Source organism: Rattus rattus, chromosome 7 (genome assembly GCF_011064425.1).
Source record: "Rattus rattus isolate New Zealand chromosome 7, Rrattus_CSIRO_v1, whole genome shotgun sequence".
Lineage (NCBI taxonomy): Eukaryota > Metazoa > Chordata > Mammalia > Rodentia > Muridae > Rattus > Rattus rattus.
The window spans coordinates 6,024,679-6,043,492 of NC_046160.1; the positions used below are offsets into that span (position 1 = coordinate 6,024,679).

The 18,814-nt window shown below is 49.5% G+C and overlaps 1 protein-coding gene across 2 annotated transcripts; it reads left to right on the plus strand.

Annotated features, from left to right (window-relative positions):
- Positions 1–14,809: 14,809 nt before the first annotated feature.
- Positions 14,810–18,814, plus strand: Atp6v1e2 (ATPase H+ transporting V1 subunit E2). 2 transcript variants are annotated; one of them, XM_032908575.1, is made up of 2 exons: positions 14,810–14,898; positions 17,843–18,806. In XM_032908575.1, exon 2 carries the CDS (start codon positions 17,944–17,946, stop codon positions 18,622–18,624), a length of 681 nt encoding a protein of 226 aa, XP_032764466.1. In that variant the 5' UTR covers positions 14,810–14,898; positions 17,843–17,943; the 3' UTR covers positions 18,625–18,806. The 2 variants fall into 2 exon arrangements, with proteins under 2 accessions (XP_032764466.1, XP_032764465.1); XM_032908574.1 differs by lacking the exon at positions 14,810–14,898 and adding an exon at positions 15,060–15,428 and having other exon boundaries at positions 17,843–18,814.

Genomic DNA, 18,814 nt, shown 5'->3' on the forward strand with positions numbered 1-18,814 from the left:
GGCACGCTCACTAGAGAGGGAGCGGAAGGCGCTTGCTGATGGGCAAACAGTTGCTATATAATGTAATCAGTCCTGGGGGTAGGGGGGGAATAAAGAACAGGCTTCTGGGAGAGCCAAGGAGGCTGCAGTGCAGAGCTGTCAGTGTGCTGTGAAGGATTTGCAAAGTGGTGGTGGTGGCCTGGGGCTCTGAGGCGAATAGGGCAAGGCCCAGGAGAAGCAGACAGTGCGCTCTGGCCAAGGAAGAGTGAGCGGCGTAGAGCCTTTTGCAGATGTTGAGCATCTGAGGTGGACAGTCTGTTCCCACTGGGGCGCGTGCATTCCGAGAGCATATCTTTATCTCCATAGCAAGGTACAAAGGCACCACGAGGCGAGCGGTGTCATGGTGAAGGAGGGAGAGATTGGCAGCGTGCTGCTGTGTGCAGCAGTACCTGTGTCACATTGAGCACTCGGTGATCAGTGAGATACATGCGCTTACTTTATCTCTCAAACGACTGTGCAAGATGAGACTCGTAGACAGCCGCTATTAGTCCGTCTGTCTAGGTCAGCACCGTTTGCTTCATGTCTGTCGTCCGGTGGTTTGACTGGAAGCTTTCACCTTACACATCCTGCCTGAGCCCTGACCCCACAAACCCCTGCCCCAAGGCAAGAAAGACAAGCAAAACTCCTTCCTGGAATTTTTTTAATTCGGGGTTCACAGCAGGATTTTCTACTCTTTTGCTGCATAGCTTGGCTATGTGTGGGTCTGAAAACTGTTCGCCACTCAGGAACTAGCCAGCGCAAGAGAATGAAACCCGAGAGCAAAGGGAAACTGAGGGGCTGCCCTCAAGGTACATTCACACACACTCCCATGCATGCGTGCACACCCCGAGTGCATGTAAATAATTTTTTAAATTTTGTAATTATATTTATGTACAGAAAACTTAGTGTACATTTTACCCAGTTTACTGGTGAGTTCTTTAGCCTTTGCCTTTTCCAGCTTGGCAATGCGAGCCACAGACTTAGGACCCAGGACGTTGCCTCCCCAGTGGCGGTGGATCTCCTCATATCTGTCATTGTAATTGGTCCTAACAGCTTCCACCAGCTTAGCCAGAGCACCCTTGTCTTCCGAGCTCACCTGTGTGAAGGCAACAGTGGTGCACGTCTTCCTGTGGACCAGGCGCCCCAGCCTGGCCTTTCCCTTGATGATGCAGTGGGGCACCCCCATCTTTCGACACAGGGCAAGCAGGAAAACCACCAGCTCAATGGGGTCTACGTCATGGGCAATCACCACCAGCTGACCCTCTTGTTCTCCACAAAGGTGGTACCTGTGTTGACCCCTGCTCGGAGGACAGGTCTCTTAGTTGGGACGTCCCCTGTGCCAGCAGCTTTCTTCTCAGCTCGGGCCAGCAGCCTTTGCTTCTTCTCCTGCTCTGTCTCTGGCCTGTACTTGTGGGTGAGCTTAAGCAGCTGAGTCGCTGTTTGCCTGTGGGCCTGGGTGAACTGGTTGATGGCAGGAGGTACTTTGAGCCGCTTATAGAGGATGGCTCTTTGCCGCTGCAGCCTGATGTAGCCAGGCCATTTGACGAAGCGCGTGAGATCTCTTTTGGGGTGGACATCCTGCCCAATGCCGAAGTTCTTAGGCCTTTTCTCAAACAAAGGATTGACCACCTTTTTGGCCTCCTGTTTCTTAACAACAGTGGGGGTCGGGGCCACCTTCTTCCCCTTGGCCTTCTTTCCTTTGGGCATCTTGCTTGGCTGGAGGAGAGAGCGTAAATAATTTTAAGCTCAGGACTCTGCTGTTCCTAATGGGTTGAAGTTCGTTTTTAGCTTCTGATAACCAAAGGAATTCTGGCCCTTACAGTGTTCACGTTATAGCCGAGGTAAGGAACAAACAAAGACACTTAAGAACCCTGCTCAGTCGCACAGCCACGTAGCAGGGCTGCGGTCTGAAATGTGGTCTTCCCAGTTCATGCCGCTTGCTGCATGTTCTGTGACAAAGCATCCAAGATGGCAGATAGGGAAAATGACAAATCTAGGCCCGTCATTGGAGACCACTCTGGCACCAGGATACGGCTTTGGAGAATAGAGATAAGGTCAGACAGAGGAAGGGAGAGATTGCGTAAGATTGGATGGTGTATCGCCACGGCGTGAAGCAGAGAATGAGGTTCAAGAATATTCACATGACAGGATCCATGGGATTTGGTAACAGCCTGGGGAGGGTTGGTATCTTCCATTGGCCGCTCTGACCAGTGGGTTTTCCTTGATTCCTAATTAAACTAAAGCCTTAGACTTCCTCTAACCATCTACACTCATTTCATATTTAAGCTGGTCAGGGTAGCCCGTGAAAAGCAGGATGGCTTTTTTCCTAACACCCAAGCTATACTGCATCTCTAAAACCATCAGTGACATCCATTGCACCTTGGTTGCTGCCCAGCAGAGTTCCTAGGTCTCCCAAAGCTGCAATGGAAACGACAGTGAAATGTGTGTCAGGTCCAGTGCCCATACAGGAGCCCATGCTCACTCCAAGTCTCTCTGTCTCTCCTCCCTCTCTGAAACTCCTTCTGGGAAGTTATCAATAACGTGGCCCCTGTCTTCAGATGGAGCCACCTGACTGCCAAGGACCCTTCTGCCGCCCACAGTCTATATCTGGCCTATGCTTCCCCTTCCTACACACTCTTCCTTCTGCACGTCTCCCCCCCCATTTTTGGTAGCATGATTTGCACTGTACTTTGAGCTGAGGTACTAATGACTTAAACACTGTGGCGAGTTCTTAAACGTCATCGGGCCTTAATGAGCAAGTCTAATAAAATGATCTCACTTGGCTTTCACTTCTAAATGAATGTAACTAGATCCTTCTTTCCAGTTCAGCACCTCCCAGAAATTCAGGATATACCCCATACACTGAGGATTCAAGCTTAAGTAGCCTTAGCAACCTTTTTCAGTCCTCTGCCTTCCTCTATGCCCTAAGGTTAGGAAAGTGGTCACTGTGACCCCTGTTATCAACCACCCACTGCCCCACTGTAGGAGAGGACACTGCCTTGGAGATTGCTGGAAATATAATTTGGAAATTGTTCCCTCCCATAAACTTCAAAGAAAGAGGGGTCACAGGTTTCCCTGAGAAATGAAATAAGTATTTTACCCCGTGCTTCAGTAGGAAGAGTGCTATAATTGAGTCTCTGGCTCAGAAGTGACAGACCCTTGAGGTGTTTAGATATAGGTGGTGGCAATGACATCTACCAGCCAAACTCCTTTGTCCCTATTCTGTCCCAGTGGATGTTTTGGTCAGTGAACGTCAGAAACACATTTTGAACGTTAAGCATCTTCTGGTTCAGTGGATCTCAACCTGTGGGGTGCAACACCTTTGGGGGTCGAACTTCAGATGTCCTGCACATCAGACATTTATATTATGACTCATAACAGCAGCAAACTTTCAGGCATGAAGTAGCAATGAAAGAAACGTTATGGTTGGAGGTCACCACAACGTGAGGCACTGCATTAAAGGGTCGCACCATTGGGAAGGTCAAGTTGGTGAGTCTCGGTCTCCATGGGAAGAGAAGAGCTAACCTTAAAGTCAAGCTGGACTTTACAGACCCAGCTAGTGAAACGTGGGTTAACTATAAACCACACCCTCTCTGGAGGGTTCCGCGTCAGTGGTGGGTAGGTAAGTCAGTTCCTGACACGGGAAGTGGTACGTCAGAGCAGGCAGTGGTTATAGATGTGGTATGATTAAGTTCCCAGTTCAAAAGTGACAGGTGGACACACGTCCGTGTGGACAGCTGGGGGACAGCGATGGTGCTGGAAGTGGTTTTCTTGCTAGAAAAGCTCTGAGGTGTGTGCTGGACGTCATACCACGCTCACCTTCGACAGTTCCTCCAGCCCTTCCGTAACCCTGTGTGCTCTCTGACTCTCCTAGGAGTGTCCACACCTTCTCTGGTTAATCAGCCTTGGTCTCTGCAGCTTGCAACCAACCAGCCCCCCGAGAAGGGGCAGACAAGCAGATAACCACACTGAGGGTACTTGGTGTAAGCACTGTAGCCTCGCTCACTTCTGCCATAGCAAGCAACAGCCCAGGACTGTTCTTCCTAATTGAAGTAAGGCTAAGTTGCATAAAACTGTTGTTTCCCAGGGTTGGGGATTTAGCTCAGTGGTAGAGCGCTTGCCTAGCAAGCACAAGGCCCTGGGTTCGGTCCCCAGCTCAGAAAAATAGAAAAGAAAAAAAAAAAAACTGTTGTTTCCCAAAAACGAACTGTGCAGTCCGGGGCCAAGTGGCTGAAGAAAGGGACGGGGTAAGCTTTACTTTCTGTGGAAACATTGTATTAATGGAAACAAAAGACTGGGGGACCAGGGGTTGGGGATTTAGCTCAGTGGTAGAGCCCTTGCCTAGGATGCAAGGTCCTGGGTTGGGTCCCCAACTCAAAAAAAAGAACCAAAAAAAAAAAAAAAAAAAAGACTGGGGGACCGCCGGGGAGACGCTCTCAGGGCCAGGTATCATAGAGGAGAAAGCATGGATGCAAAAAGGGCCGCTGGACCCCTCGTCTGTTGCTGACTGCCAAGTTGCATATGTGTAGGGTAAACTTCAAGATGCTAAGCACAGGGCAAAGGCTACCAGTGCTCCAGAAGAGGTTTCGGTTTCCACTGGCCAGTGTGTGAAGAGGCCTTAGTGAGTTCAGCAGTCCAGGGAATCCAATGGCAGCTCCGGTAGAAGGGTTAGTGTCAAGGTGACTTTAGACATTTCCCCGACAAGGTTTGCAAACAAGCCTCAGAAGTAGCAAGCTCACCACACACTGCCGGGTAAAAGAAGTCTGCATTTTTAAGTAACAAAATACAGGTGTCCAAACTATCCTCCAAAATGGAAGGCAGAAGTAACTTGTTTTTTTTTTTTTTTCAGATATCAAAAGGCTTAAATGTTTCTAATTAAAATATTGTTATTTTATTTCTTTTTATGTGTATGGGCGTTCTGCCTATATGTATGTCTGTGTGCCACTTTCATGTCCGATACCTAAGGAGGCCAGAAGCAGGCATCAGATCCCTTGGGACTGGGAATTGAACCTGGGTCTTCCGGAAGAGCAGCCAATGTCTAAAGTCCTGAGCCATCTTTCGGGGCTCTTAAGGACTGTTTAACCATAAGATCTTCACTCCAATAACATTCTTCAGGTGTTGATACCAGATGAGAAGTCAGATCTCTACAATGAGATTAAGAACCTAAAGGTGGTAAAACACGTAGATAAATACATGACACTTTCCTTTGTCACTAAAACAATCTTAGAAGGGGGAACAAAAATATTCACAGGAACACAGAGGCAAAGTGTGGAGCAGAGACTGATGGAAAGGCCATCCAGAGACTGCCCCACCTGGGGATCCAGCCCATATACATACAGCCACCAAACCCAGACAATATTGCTGATGTCAAGAAGTGAATGCTGACAGGAGCCCGCTATAGCTGTCTCCTGAGAGGCTCTGCCAGAGCATGACAAATACAGAGGTGGATGCTGGCAGCCTGACAATGAACTGAGAACGGGGCCCCCATTGGAGGAGTTAGAAAAAGGATTCAAGGAGCTGAAGGGTCTTGCAACCCAATAAGAACAATACCAACCATACAGAGCTCCTAGGGACTAAGCCATGATCCAAAGAGTACACATGGACAGACCCATGGCTCCAGCTGCATATGTAACAGAGGACGGCCTTGTTTGGCATCAATAGGAGTAAAGGCCCTTGGTTCTGTGAAGGCTCGATTCCCAGTGTAGGGGAATGCCAAGGTATGGTGGAAGTGGGTGGTTGGGAGGGGGAGCACCCTCATAGAAGTGGGGGTGGGGGGAGGGGATAGAAGGTTTTATCGATGGGAAACGGTGAAAGGAGATAACATTTGAAATGTAAATTTAGGGCTGGAGAGATGGCTCAGTGGTTAAGAGAACTGACTGCTCGTCCAAAGGTCCTGAGTTCAAAGCCCAGCAACCACATGGTGGCTTACAACCCTCTATGAATAAAATAAATAAATCTTAAAAAAAAAAGAATGTAAATTTAAAAATACCCCCCAAAATTGTAGAAGATAATTGACCATCTAAAGCAAAATTAAAAGATTTTGCATGGTTTATAACATCTATAGAAATAAATTATAGTAAAAATAACACACCAACAGAAAACAAACAGAAGTACATTTTCGTAACATATCCTATATCATACATTAAGTAATATTGTGGCAGTTTGAATGAGAACGGCCCCCATTGGCTCATATGTTTGAATACTTGGTCCCCAGTTGGGAGAGCTGTTTGAGAAGGATTAGGAGGTGTGGCCTTCTTGGAGGTGTAACCTGGGTGGGCTTTGAGGCTTCAAGAACCTCTGTTTCACACAGTGACTTCACCCACAGTGCACTTCACCTGCAGTGACTTCACCCACAATGCACTTCACCTGCAGTGACTTCACCCGCAGTGACTTCACCCGCAGTGACTTCACCCACAATGCACTTCACCTGTAGTGATTGTACCCACAGTGCACTTTACCCACAGTGCACTTCACCCTCAGTGATTGCACCCACAGTGCACTTCACCCCGCAGTGCACTTCACCTGCAGTGACTTCACCCAGGGCACTTCACCCACAGTGCACTTCACCTGCAGTGATTGTACCCACAGTGCACTTCACCTGCAGTGACTTCACTCACAGTACACTTCACCTGCAGTGACTTCACCCACAGGGCACTTCACCTGTAGTGATTGTACCCACAGTGCACTTCACCCACAGTGCACTTCACCCTCAGTGATTGCACCCACAGTGCACTTCACCCGCAGTGCACTTCACCCACACTGCACTTCACCTGCAGTGACTTCACCTGCAGTGACTTCACCCAGGGCACTTCACCTGCAGTGATTGTACCCACAGTGCACTTCACCCACAGTGCACTTCACCCTCAGTGATTGCACCCACAGTGCACTTCACCCGCAGTGCACTTCACCCACACTGCACTTCACCTGCAGTGACTTCACCTGCAGTGACTTCACCCAGGGCACTTCACCTGCAGTGATTGCACCCACAGTGCACTTCACCTGCAGTGACTTCACCTGCAGTGACTTCACCCACAGTGACTTCACCTGCACTGCACTCTCTGTTTTCTACTCAGCTCATCTCTGGCTTCTGTCCTCCACTCTGCCATCATGAATCCTAACCCTCTGGAACCAGGAGCCTGAAATACACACTTGTCTACAGGCTGCCTAGGTCATGGTGTTTTATCACATCAATAGACAAGTAACTAAGACGGCGCAATGTGATTTACTGTTGTCTCCCTCTGTCTATTCCTGATCTTAAAAGAAAAGGTACTCGAATGGCTGATTTATAATGGACGTGCCCGGCTCCTATGGACATCTTGGGAAGCTCAAGATCAAAACATGGCAGACTTTACTATGTCTGGAAAGGGCCAGTCTCTGCTACCGAGATGGTATTACCGCATCTACTCTGGGGGAACAGAAGGGCAAAAGGAGAATGGAAGAAGGCGGGGTGTGTATGAACCCACAGACCTTCTGGTAAGAGCGCCTGCTGCAGCCACATGCTCTTTGCCCTTCAAAATCATGTCACGTGTAATACCGCGCCATACCTGAGAACAAGGGCTAATCCGAGGCACCTGGCCCATTGTCCGCAGAAATGGGGATATAGACACGAGGACCTTGGTGTTTCAGGACTTAAAAAGGCAAGCGGTTTGCTCTCTGAGTGAGGGTTGGTGAGTCAGGGAAGAGGATTCCGGGCTCCTAAGACATAAGTAAACAAATGCCTGACTAGGAACATGTCCGGTGCACCCCCTTCCGGCAGAGCAGTCTAAGTGTGCCACCAGCTCTGTTCGGTCCTGTCTGCTCCCCTGCTACCACCCTGGTCCCTCACACGTCCAGGTGTCCTGGTCCCACAGGTCAGAGGGCACTGGATATTGCTGGTATCAGACTGCGCACTATGGGAAGCAAAACGCCTTTGTCCCACACTACAGGCCTTTAACTAAGTGTGGGACTTCCAGAAGGTTGCACAGACCCAGAGCTAACCTACGGCTGATGATATCCCATAGTTCATGACTAAACGGGTTGTAAAGGTACTAAGATAATTTTGCCTTGCTTGGTAAAAACTCTCCACCTTGAGCTCCCGTAGGGCAGCTACCCCAAGCCTTGGCTCCCTCTGACCTCCTGACTTAGGTTCTGGAGGAGCTCCATATGCAGGAGGCTACAGAACACAGTTCCAGCAGAGCCACTCTGCTTGGTTTTATCCTTGAGTATAGGTTAGCACCACGGCAGCCTTATAGTAACCATTTTGAGTACAACAGTCGTAGAGGGCTCCAGACACCTTCATATAACTTCCTCATACTCTACGAATTCTCTTGGAGCTCTGTGCTCCGACAATCTGGGCTGTGTAAGAGGACCCCGCATGGGTAGCCCCCCAGCCCCCATTGCATTAGATCCTCTCTCATTCTGACAAAGGGCTGAAAACCCCCAAGGCTGTTGGCAATTTATAGAGGTCTTCACCAGCCAGTCCTGCATGTGTGGGCTCCATGAGCAGCCATGATGAGATTGCTACATCACGCTGGCCTCCATGGGAAGCAAAGAGATGAGTAAAAAAGAGGAGGGGGCTAGAGAGATGGCTCAACAGTTAAGAGCACTGACTGCTCTTCCAGAGATCCTGAGTTCAATTCCCATCAACTACATGGTGGCTCACAACCATCTGTAATGGGATCTGGTGCCCTCTTCTGGTGTGTCTGCAGACAGCTAAAGTGTACTCATATACGTAAAATAAATATATCTTTTTAAAAAAGGAAGGAAGGGAGGAAGGAAGGAAAGAAGGAAGGAAGGAAGGAAGGAAGGAAGGAAGGAAGGAAAGAAGGAAGGAAGGAAGGAAGGAAGGAATTACTCTCCTCCCAAAGAACTACCTGAAGAGACCCTGGACATGCTTGGGACAATGTGGAGTAGACATTTATATTCTCTTCCTTGCAAACCAGAACTTTCCCTGTGTCAGAGATCGAGCTGCGTCTCTGAAGAGACACACAAGGAGAGTGAATTTGGTGACAGAGCAGTGCTTGCCCTGGACATGTCCCTTAAGGCTGTGGGCTAAGAACAGGCATGACCGCCATGTGTCAGTGGGGCTGAACACTGTATTCCTTCCTGCTCAGCTCAGCTGAGCTGCCATGCTCAGCTTGCCGGCTAGAGTCTCGGACATGCCTTGGAGACTTCCTCATGACCTAAGTCCACTTCCCCACGGTTGGTTAGAGGAGTCTGCTTCTGCGAAGGTCAGAGGGGAGGGACCTTGGAGCTGAGGCCAGGGAAGCTACACTTTGTAACATCAAACTCAATAGCACTTTCCAAAGCTTGTTCAACCTTTGTTTCTTTGTCCTTTTCAGTTCCATTGTGAGGGTAGCAGACTGCTCATCGACATTCCTCTTTCACTGATAGGGCTTCTCTGTGTCAAAGCCATCTGACCCCGTGCTGTCACCACGACACGAACTGGAGTCACCTAGAAAGGCAGTCTCAATTATGAGTCCATAGATGGCCTAAGGGCACATCTGTTGAACTCCCCCCCATCCCCATCCCCCATATGTTTCTTTTGTTGTTGTTTGTTTGTTTGTTAGGACAGGGTTTCTCTGTGTAGCCCTGGCCGTCCTGGAACTCACTCTGTAGACCAAGCTGGCCTTGAACTCACAGAGATCCGCCTGCCTCTGTCTCCCAAGTGCTAGGATTAGAGATATGCACCACCATGGCCTGGGTTTGTTGAGCATTTTCTTGTTTAATAGTTAATGTGGGAGGGCTCAGCTCACTGTGGGTGGTGCCCTCTCAGGGCAGGTAGTCCAGGGTTGTATAAGGAAGTGGTCGAAATAGCATTTCTCTGTCTTCTGCTTCAGCCCCCGCCTCCAGGTTTCTGCCTTGACTTCCCTCATGATGGACTGTGAGCTGTTCGAGGAAGTAAACCTTCTCGCATTGCTTTTGGTCAGTGTTTTATCTTATCAACAGGAAGTAAGTTAGGACCGGAGCCGGTATTAGAGAATGGGTTATTATGGAGACAGACCGGGCCGTGTTGTTTAGAGGAGGATGCTTGAAGTATTTGTAAGTTTTGTCTGAGAGTGCTGTCAAGTGCTTGGAGCTTGCCTGTGGGAGTGTAGAAGGTAACGGTGAGCAGATGGTGGAAGCCTGGCTCGTAATATTTCAGAGGGAAGCAAAGACTACTGGGGCTGTTGATGTTTTGAATTGATAATCTGTGGGTCTTGGTCAACTTCAACGGGAGAATCCGCTGAGATTAAGAAGAGACCGGCATCGGGGTTGGGGATTTAGTTCAGTGGTAGAGCGTTTGCCTAGCAAGCACAAGGCCCTGGGTTCAGTCCCCAGCTCGGGGAAAAAAAAAAAAAAAAAAAAAAAAAAGAAGAGACCGGCATCACTGAGGTGAAACCTAGGAAGCACTTCCTCAGAGTCAGGACACAGAGCTGCGGTCCAGAGGGTCTAAGGCTGCGTTTCGAGCTGGCGAGTGAACTTGGTATCCCACGTATTGGTATTGTTGGCATGAAAGTTGCAGGACTGAAGAGGTCATGAGGGGGAGGCTGAGGATGAGGCATGGTATTGTGAGGTGTATGGAGAGGTCACTGGTGAAGGGGCAGCTGCAGTGGGAACCCCAGAATTGAAGGGTTAGGAAGAGAAGCTGAGGCATGCGTGGCACCATGTGACAGAGTTAGAGTCCCTAAAGAAGCCAGGCGAGGCCTCTGGTGAAGACGCAGCCATAGTTGTAGTGGAGAACCCAGCATCTTGGAGATGCCCTAATTTTTCCAAGGTGGTTTGTGTTGTGTCACTCGGAGTCGAGATGGAACTGGAGGGCTTTTCTGGTGGAGGACGCTGTCATCTCTGGAAACCAAGCTGTGCTAATCTGAAGCAAACTGCTCTTGGGGGGAACCCAACTTCTCTGGAGTGCTGCTTTCAAATGCCTGATTTGCAGGTGTTTGTTTTAGAAGAAGCTAAGTTGTGGGTTCTTAATGTAAATCATTTTAGAGGAAATGTTTCCAGTCTTTGGCTAGCTCACTCTTCCTTTTTCTGCCTGGCCCCTACAGGCATTTCACATTCTGCAGCCCGGACCAGAACTTGCTTAGCCACTGGGAGAGCGTCTCCAAGACTGATGTCCTCACTGTCAGCACTGAAGCAGTCTTTGCTCTTCAGACACTTTTCCCTCTGGGAGTGGGCTTCTACCTCCCGATCTAATGAGTGTTCTCTCCTACATTCCCTCCTTCCAGCTTGCTCCTGAGAACACAGTGGCATATGGTTCCTGCTGTCCAAAGCCTCAGTCCCAGCCCAGGTATCAAATCTGATAGTTTGTATCTCTCTTCCCCTTTCAGCACTGGTAGCTTGTTTCTCATCCCGGGCCTCATCTGAGCCCTAACTTGCTTTATGACCTTCTGCCACCACCTGGTAAACCCCCAGACCAGCGTTTGGGCAAATTACAACCCTATTTGAAAGCCACGGGGTCTGTCACTCAACTAAAACCTATAGCTGCATTATCCAGGCCTCACCTTTCCTTTCTCCCTTCTCACCTGGAGTGGCAGGCACCTTTCTACACATCTTAGCCAGAGGCCTCAGCCAAGTCACTGGGTCTTCCAAGAAGGTGGTGAGGAACAGCCTGATGTGAGTGGCCTGAGCTACTCACACCTGAGGCTGTGACATCCCAGCCCACGCTGCCACCTAGGGTTATGTCTGGATCCATGACCCTGCAGCAGCAGCAAGAGTCTGTGTCAGTGTCTGCGGCCCTTGGCCCACTCACCAAAGGCCATGTGGACATCCCTGGTCTGGGCTGCTGCCTGGCCATGTTGATGTTCTGGGGCTACACAGAGCTGGCCGTGCCATTCGCCTGGGCAGTGCAGAAGATCTGGCCCTGGCGCCATGGGTCAAGGAGAGTTGATGGGCTGACCAACTTAGCTACCACCCAGGTCCAGATCCAGGGATTGCAGTTGACCCACGCCAACATCTACCCCATCTTTGAGCTGCTGGAGCCTGTGAAGGGGCCGGTCCTACAGATCCAAAGCTCCAGGATCTCCATGAGACTGAGAGGAGTCCTGGGGAGGATCCAGTATTGAATTGTCACAGAAACCAGAGGCCTTGAACCAGACCGATGACTCATTACAGTGAACATTTGCAGTGAAGCAAAAGGCTGTAGATTATTATTATTATTATTATTATTATTATTATTATATTTTCTTTTATTTAAATTTCTTTGTGTTTTCTTTTGGGGAGGGGAGGCTGCAAAGGCAGAGAACAGATATGGAGGGACAGAAAGATGTGTAGGATTGGGGTGCATGATGTGAAAGTCACAAAGAATCAATAAAAGTTGATGGGGGTGGGGGTGGGGAGGGAATTGGGTCTCTAAGAAGTCTTGACCATTCCTACCAATTTGGATACATTCTCAATTGTGAATTCTACGCATGTCTTCTCTTTTCCAGGCGACTTACTCCAAATTAAGGCACTGTACCGGATCCTCCTGAAACCTCATTTTGGGGGTGGTGGTGGAGGGTTTGTGTCTCTAAATGTCTGTGTGTCCTTCCATTTACCTTCATCCTCTGCTCCCCCATTTGCATTTTTACTGCCAACACCCAGACATTTGAAACCAGGTACTTGCAAGACTGAGCTGTCTGCAGGACGATGCGTTGTGACAGAGCCGGTGACACTCTTGGGAAGGGTCTGGGCTAGGTCCCTTCACATGTAGCTCTATTGGCGTTGCTGGTGCCTAACCCTCTCGTCTGTGGTTTTCAGCTTACAAACTGAGTCTCCCATCACACCAAGGCCTTGGGAACCAGAGCTGGCACCTCTCCGCCTTGTCCATTCTGTTGCCTATGCGCAGTGTCTCACACGCAGCTCAGCCAGTATTTGCTGAAAGACACAGAAGGGGGTGCCCCCCCCATGTACTTAATTCTGAAAACCCCTAAAGGATTTCCTAACTTTCTTCACCCACTTCCTGGGCCCCACATGTTGTGCCATGCTCCAAGCCCTGGGAAACCCCCTTCCTCTTGTTACTTAGCAATCCCTAAGTGTCTAGAGGTGGAAGGCCGGCCCTGCTTCCCTTTTGACAGGGAAGAGAGACCATGCCACACGCATCTGACCTCAGGCATGTTTGCAGGGTGGAATGAAGTACGGTTGCCTCAGGACCTGGGTGAAGGCCTGAAGACACAGTTTCCCATGTCCACAAATACAAAACCTTGAGTTCTAAAATGTCCCCTCCCTCCATGGTAAGGCTGCCTGCAGGGTGTCAACATTCCTTGCTAAAAACATTAATGTCTTCTGTGTGGAAGTGCTTGCATATTGGTGTGAACATGCCGTGTGCATGTCTGGAGGTCAGGGGACAACTGTAGGAGCCTGTTGTTCTCTTGCCTGAGTTCTCAGGGACTGAACTCGGGTCATCAGGTTGGTGGCAAGCACCTTTACCTACTGAGGTATCTTGGAGGTCCTTGCTAGTTCCTTTCTTGACCTGGTCAATAGTTACCAAGTATTTGCCTGGCAATAATTCATTGAATGCATTTGCATTCTGGGTACTTTCCCCAAATGTATGTTGTATTTTGCAATGTAAGAAGACAAAAGAGAAAGGACATTTTCTCTTAACTCCGAGTTCCATCACTCACAGTGAAGTAGTGCCCATCTGCACCTGCCTCGCTGGAGTCCCCGGGGCCCTGGACCCAGCTCTGAATAGTCACCGTCCCAGTCCCAGAGACACAAACGCTTCTACACAAAATAAGTTAATTTTTTTAAAAAGAATTAATTTTTAAAAGTTAATTTTTTAAAAAAAGAATGTTGACTGCCTACAGTCGTCTCTACTGTGACTATGGAGAGCACATCTCAGAATTCATGATTTTGTATTTGTGGGCATCATTTTGGGGAGGAGCCCAAGGGCCCAAGAAGCAGTGTGACTCAAACTGGATCTCAAAGGTGGGATTTACAAGTGGACATTTTACTTGAGGGGACAGTGTGAGCAAGTGTTGCTCAGTAGAACCAGGCTTGTGTGTTTGGGGGTCTGACGCAGTAAAGATAGCCTGCTACTGTGTGTCTGTGTGAGGGGGTGGGGTGGGGGATGGGAGATAATGCGAGGCATGTCGGCCTTAGAGGCCTGACCTGCTGCCCCAGCCCTAAACGTGGGCAAATGCCACTTTCAAGCCCTTGTGCAGAAACAATCATGAGGCTTTCTCAGTTTGGTTTGCTGTTTTGCTTAAACCACAGGCCCGTGTGAGCTCATAATCTCTATCCCAGACAGGCGGAAAGTTACATCTGCCAGACACGTGACATGGATACCGAGTTCCTGCAGACACATTTGCTCCAGTCCCAAATTCCAGCCCAGACTCTCCAGCCCTGAATTTCAGCCCAGGCCACCCCGCAGCTGCTTCCAAGTCCGGTACTAACGAATGCTCGTGCGCACGGAGAGAGCCACAAGACCTGTGGACTGCAGCATCTTGCAGGGCGTGTACAATGAGCTATGATTCCCCCGGCCAGCGCCTTGGAATTCAGAACTTTACCCGCTATCTCTGAGGGTCTGACTGTGTCTGGACTGGGGATGAGGGCATCGAGACATGTTAGAAGAGTTCATGAACTCCAGACAGGGCTACTAAGTTTAACAAGGAGGCCAAGCTAGTGAGAGTCAGGTCTGATCTAGATCTTTTACGTTCAAACAGGGGCCGTGATGAGGAGCGGCACCCCAATCCAAGCAGGGTTGTCCTTTTTAATTACGGTCCACGAAGACCAACTCTGCGTGCCGCTATGAAAAACCCGCCCTTCCGTTTAAGCAACAGCCTCACGGTGTAGATGCTGTCACATTCCATCGTACTCATGAGGAGGGGGATCAGAGCGACTTCGGAATGATCGCATGCGTGGTCAGTGAAGAGCTGGCACTCAGACAGCCTCCCTGGGGAGCCTGCACAGTGGAAGCTGGCCCTGTCTGGGCATGGAGAGGTGCCTCCTTCGTGAAACGCAGCCCAGCAGCCCTGGGGTGGGAGTGGCTCTCTTAAAGACCATCTGGTGAATTGTCCTTAGACTGCTTTCTCATTAAACAGCCTTCAGATTTGTCTCCACAGGCAACTTGCCTTCAGTTAGAGAGGCCGTGACCCACCAGCATGGCAGCTGTATTTTTCATTAGTAAATTAATAAACTGGCTGCCTGGGTCTATACACATCTGTTAAGGGAAGCCCACCCCCAGAGTGGGGCCAACTCTGTGCCTCCTTAATTGAGATTCTGAGTGTGCAAGGACAAGCCCCGGCCACAGTCCAGGTGCCAAGGAGCCTTGTCCCAGACTCTTCTTGGCAGAACTGGCCAGCCCTCCTAAGGGGTAGACTGGCTCTGTGAATTGGAGCTCCCTGGTCAGACGGCCGGAATCATCTGTACAGAAGGGTATGGCCGTGCCAGGTTCCAGTGAGCCTTCCAAGTTCCACATTCTGTGTCAGACTCCCGGCGCCAGACCAAAGGCGGCTCCTGGCAGGGAACCGGTAAGGGCTCGCTTGGTGTGTTTGTTCCTCTACACACATGCCCTGGGTGTCCTACATTTCGCACCCCTTATCCCTTCATCCATAGTGGCTCCAAAAGCTGGTGACCATCGGAGTCACTTGGGGAGTCTTTTCAAAAGGATTTAATTGACATGTCTTGTGTAGGAGCAGGGAGTGTTTTTGCTCTATTGACAAAAAAAAAGCTGAGTTTTCAAAAGTATACCTCCAAATAACGTGATACGAATAATATGCTCTTCAGGTAAATAATTATTTTATTTGGTAACTTGCTGTGTAGCTGGTCAGCCTGGAACTCACTATGTAGACGAGGCTGACATCAGATTCTGAGCTCTGCCTGCCTCTGCCTCCCAAGAGCCCAAGAGTTCAGAGGCATGAGCCACCATGTCTGGCCTTTGTGAGGATTTAAAATTACATGAATGCGATCAGGGCACAGCTCAAAGGAAAACTGACTGGAGCTGGGGTCTTTCCTTCCCATGTGCATCCCGAGGATAGAACCCACGTGACCCACTGAGCCATCTTACCAGTCCTGTTTAGGCCTCAAATGTCTTTTTAATTCAATTTTTTTAGCTCCACAATTTAGTTCTTTTTATATTTTGAATATTCTCATTTTGTTCAGATATTTTCCTGAGCCTGACAGGTTTTTTTTTTTTTTTGAGTTTTTACATCAGTTTCTTTGATAATTTCATGTGCGTATCTAATACATTCCGCTCGCAGGCATCCATTCACCCTCCTTACCCTCCCCCAACCCCCACCACGCCTCCTGTCCTCTCACCAAATCTCCTCCGTGTCTTCTTGACCTTTTGTTTGTCTCGTTGATTTCGTTTTGGTTTCTGTCTTGTGACCCACTGGGTTTGACCAGGTCACTCCTGTGGGCCTGGGTGGAGTGGGGCCCTGGAGCATAAGTCCCTCGTGGGCAGCTCTTTCACTAAAGAAAATGGCTTCCTGTCCCGCAGCCACTCAAGGCTTCCGTTAGCTGTCTCGGGTGTGCAGGCCCCGCTGACCCCTCCTCAGTCTAAGCCCGGATGCTCATGAGTTCAGTCTTCTGTGGGCCCTGTGCAGGCAGCTACAGTTCCCGAGTGTTGCAGCCATGTCATGCCGTGGGGCAGCATTTTATGGCCCAGGTAGAAAAGATCTTTTCACTTCTTGTGTTTTCATTTTTGTTTGTTTTGTTTTGTTTGTGGTGTGTAAGGATGAAGCCAGGGTCAAGTTGTGTTAGGTAAATGCTCTACCACTAAATATACCCCCAGTCTGAGGATTTTCCTCCTTCTCCTGCTCCTCCTCCTCTTGTTGTTCTTCCTCCTGCCCTCTTCCTCCCCCTCCTCCTGTTCTCCCCTCCTCCTCCTGCTCCCTCTCCTCCTCCTCACTATTACCATTGGAGGAGGATGTGCGTATGATGAGGGCCTATGGGAGAAGATGCTCACACACCATCGTTGTCACACATTCGCAGTGGTCAGAGGTCAACCCCACAGACTTGGTTCTATCCTTCCACCATCACGAGGGCTCTGGGGATCAAACGCAGGTTCTCGGGATTGCTCGCAAGCACTCCGACTGGAGCCTGGAGGTTTTTTAAGGATCCCAGAGGACACTGGTGGAGACTTTGACTCCAGCAGGTACAGTGAGTTGCAGGATGGAGTGAGACCTTCCAAGACAGACTTCTTAAAGGTCCTTCCTGCCACTGGACCCCATTCCTGGTGAAAGACTGCCGTCAGCCTCTTCAGCCTCTCCCCAGAGTGCCTTTATCCACTTAGCGGGACTCTAAGTCGGAACAGGTTTTGTGAAGCCGTCTGCCTGCAAGCAGTCTTCCTGGACTGAGTCCTGCATTACCAGGCTCGTATGATTCTCCTCAGTCCTTCCCACCCCATGAGGTATTCATTTATTTTTTTTATTTTTTTGATCTTTGTTTTTAAAATTTGTACGTATGGGGGGTTTGCTTGTACATATGTCTGTGCACCACATATGTGCAGTGCCTGCAGAAGTTATAAGAAGGTGTCCGATCCCCTAGGACTGGAGTGACAGGTAGCTTCCATGTGAATGCTGGGAAGTGGACTCAGGTCCTAATGGCTGAGCCTTCTCTGCAGCCCCATGCTGGGACATTCTTATTCTTAGGTATTGGTTCGGTATTTCCACTCCATTGATTTCCATCTGGGTCTTAGTTCATCGCTACATAGAGAACTCTGGACTAGCGTGGCCCTGACTTGCTGCTTTTGGGTGACAGTCAGCGAACAGGGACAGGACGGCACTGGCGGAGGCTTGGGTTCCTCGGGAATGGCTTCTTCCAAATCGCTTTCCGTCTCTGCATGTCGGTTGCCCTATCTACAAACCGAGGGCTGTCAGGATGGTTTCCCATCTCCTTCCCTTCGGACTCTGATTTCCCCTTTCCTCTTTTGTGTACCGCACAGGGAGGGAGCAGACATTAGCGATACTCTGGAAACTTTGTTCTACATTGAAGACACGAGAAGGTCCACGCGCCCTCCCTCTGCCCCCATTCCTGAGAGCAGCCATGGCCCTGACTGACATAGATGTGCAGAAACAGATCAAGCACATGATGGCGTTCATCGAGCAGGAAGCCAACGAGAAGGCGGAGGAGATAGACGCCAAGGCAGAGGAAGAGTTCAACATCGAGAAAGGCCGCCTGGTGCAGACCCAGCGGCTGAAGATCATGGATTATTTTGAGAAGAAGGAGAAACAGATAGAGCAGCAGAAAAAAATCCAGCTGTCCACCATGAGAAACCAGGCTCGGATCACAGTCCTGAGAGCCCGAGACAATCTCATCTTGGAACTGCTCAAAGAGGCGAAGATGAGGCTCAGTAGAATCGTGTCGGATGAAGAGTTCTACCAAGATCTGCTGGATAAGCTCGTGCTCCAAGCTTTGCTCCGGCTGCTGGAGCCGGTGATGATTGTCCGATGCAGAGAACAGGACTTCTACCTGGTGCAGTCTGCCCTGCTAAGAGCCATCCCTCAGTACATGATGCTCTGCCAGAAGCATTTGGAGGTCCAGATTGATCAAACTGAATACTTGTCTTCCAATGCTGCCGGAGGTGTGGAGGTCTATAGCAGCGATCGGAAAATAAAGGTTTCCAATACCCTAGAAAGCCGACTGAATCTCGCAGCCATGCAGAATATGCCAGAGATACGAAGGACTTTGTTTGGGGATAATTCTAACAGGAAGTTCTTTACATAAGGCTCTGGGAAGGGAAGCCCGGGTTGAACTGCAGAGTCTTAAAAGTCTAAGTCATTTGGACAAAGGGGAACTGGGGGAGGGGTGTCACCTTCCTCTCTGTTCCTCCTCTGCAGTCATTTCCTACCTTTGAATAGCTAAGAGGGTTATACATTGGCAACTTCAAAATAAATCCCAAATTACGCTCAGAAAT

Bases quoted from the DNA above. Each gene is read 5' to 3' on its own strand.
- Atp6v1e2 (XM_032908575.1), top strand. From the start codon at position 17,944: ATGGCCCTGACTGACATAGATGTGCAGAAACAGATCAAGCACATGATG.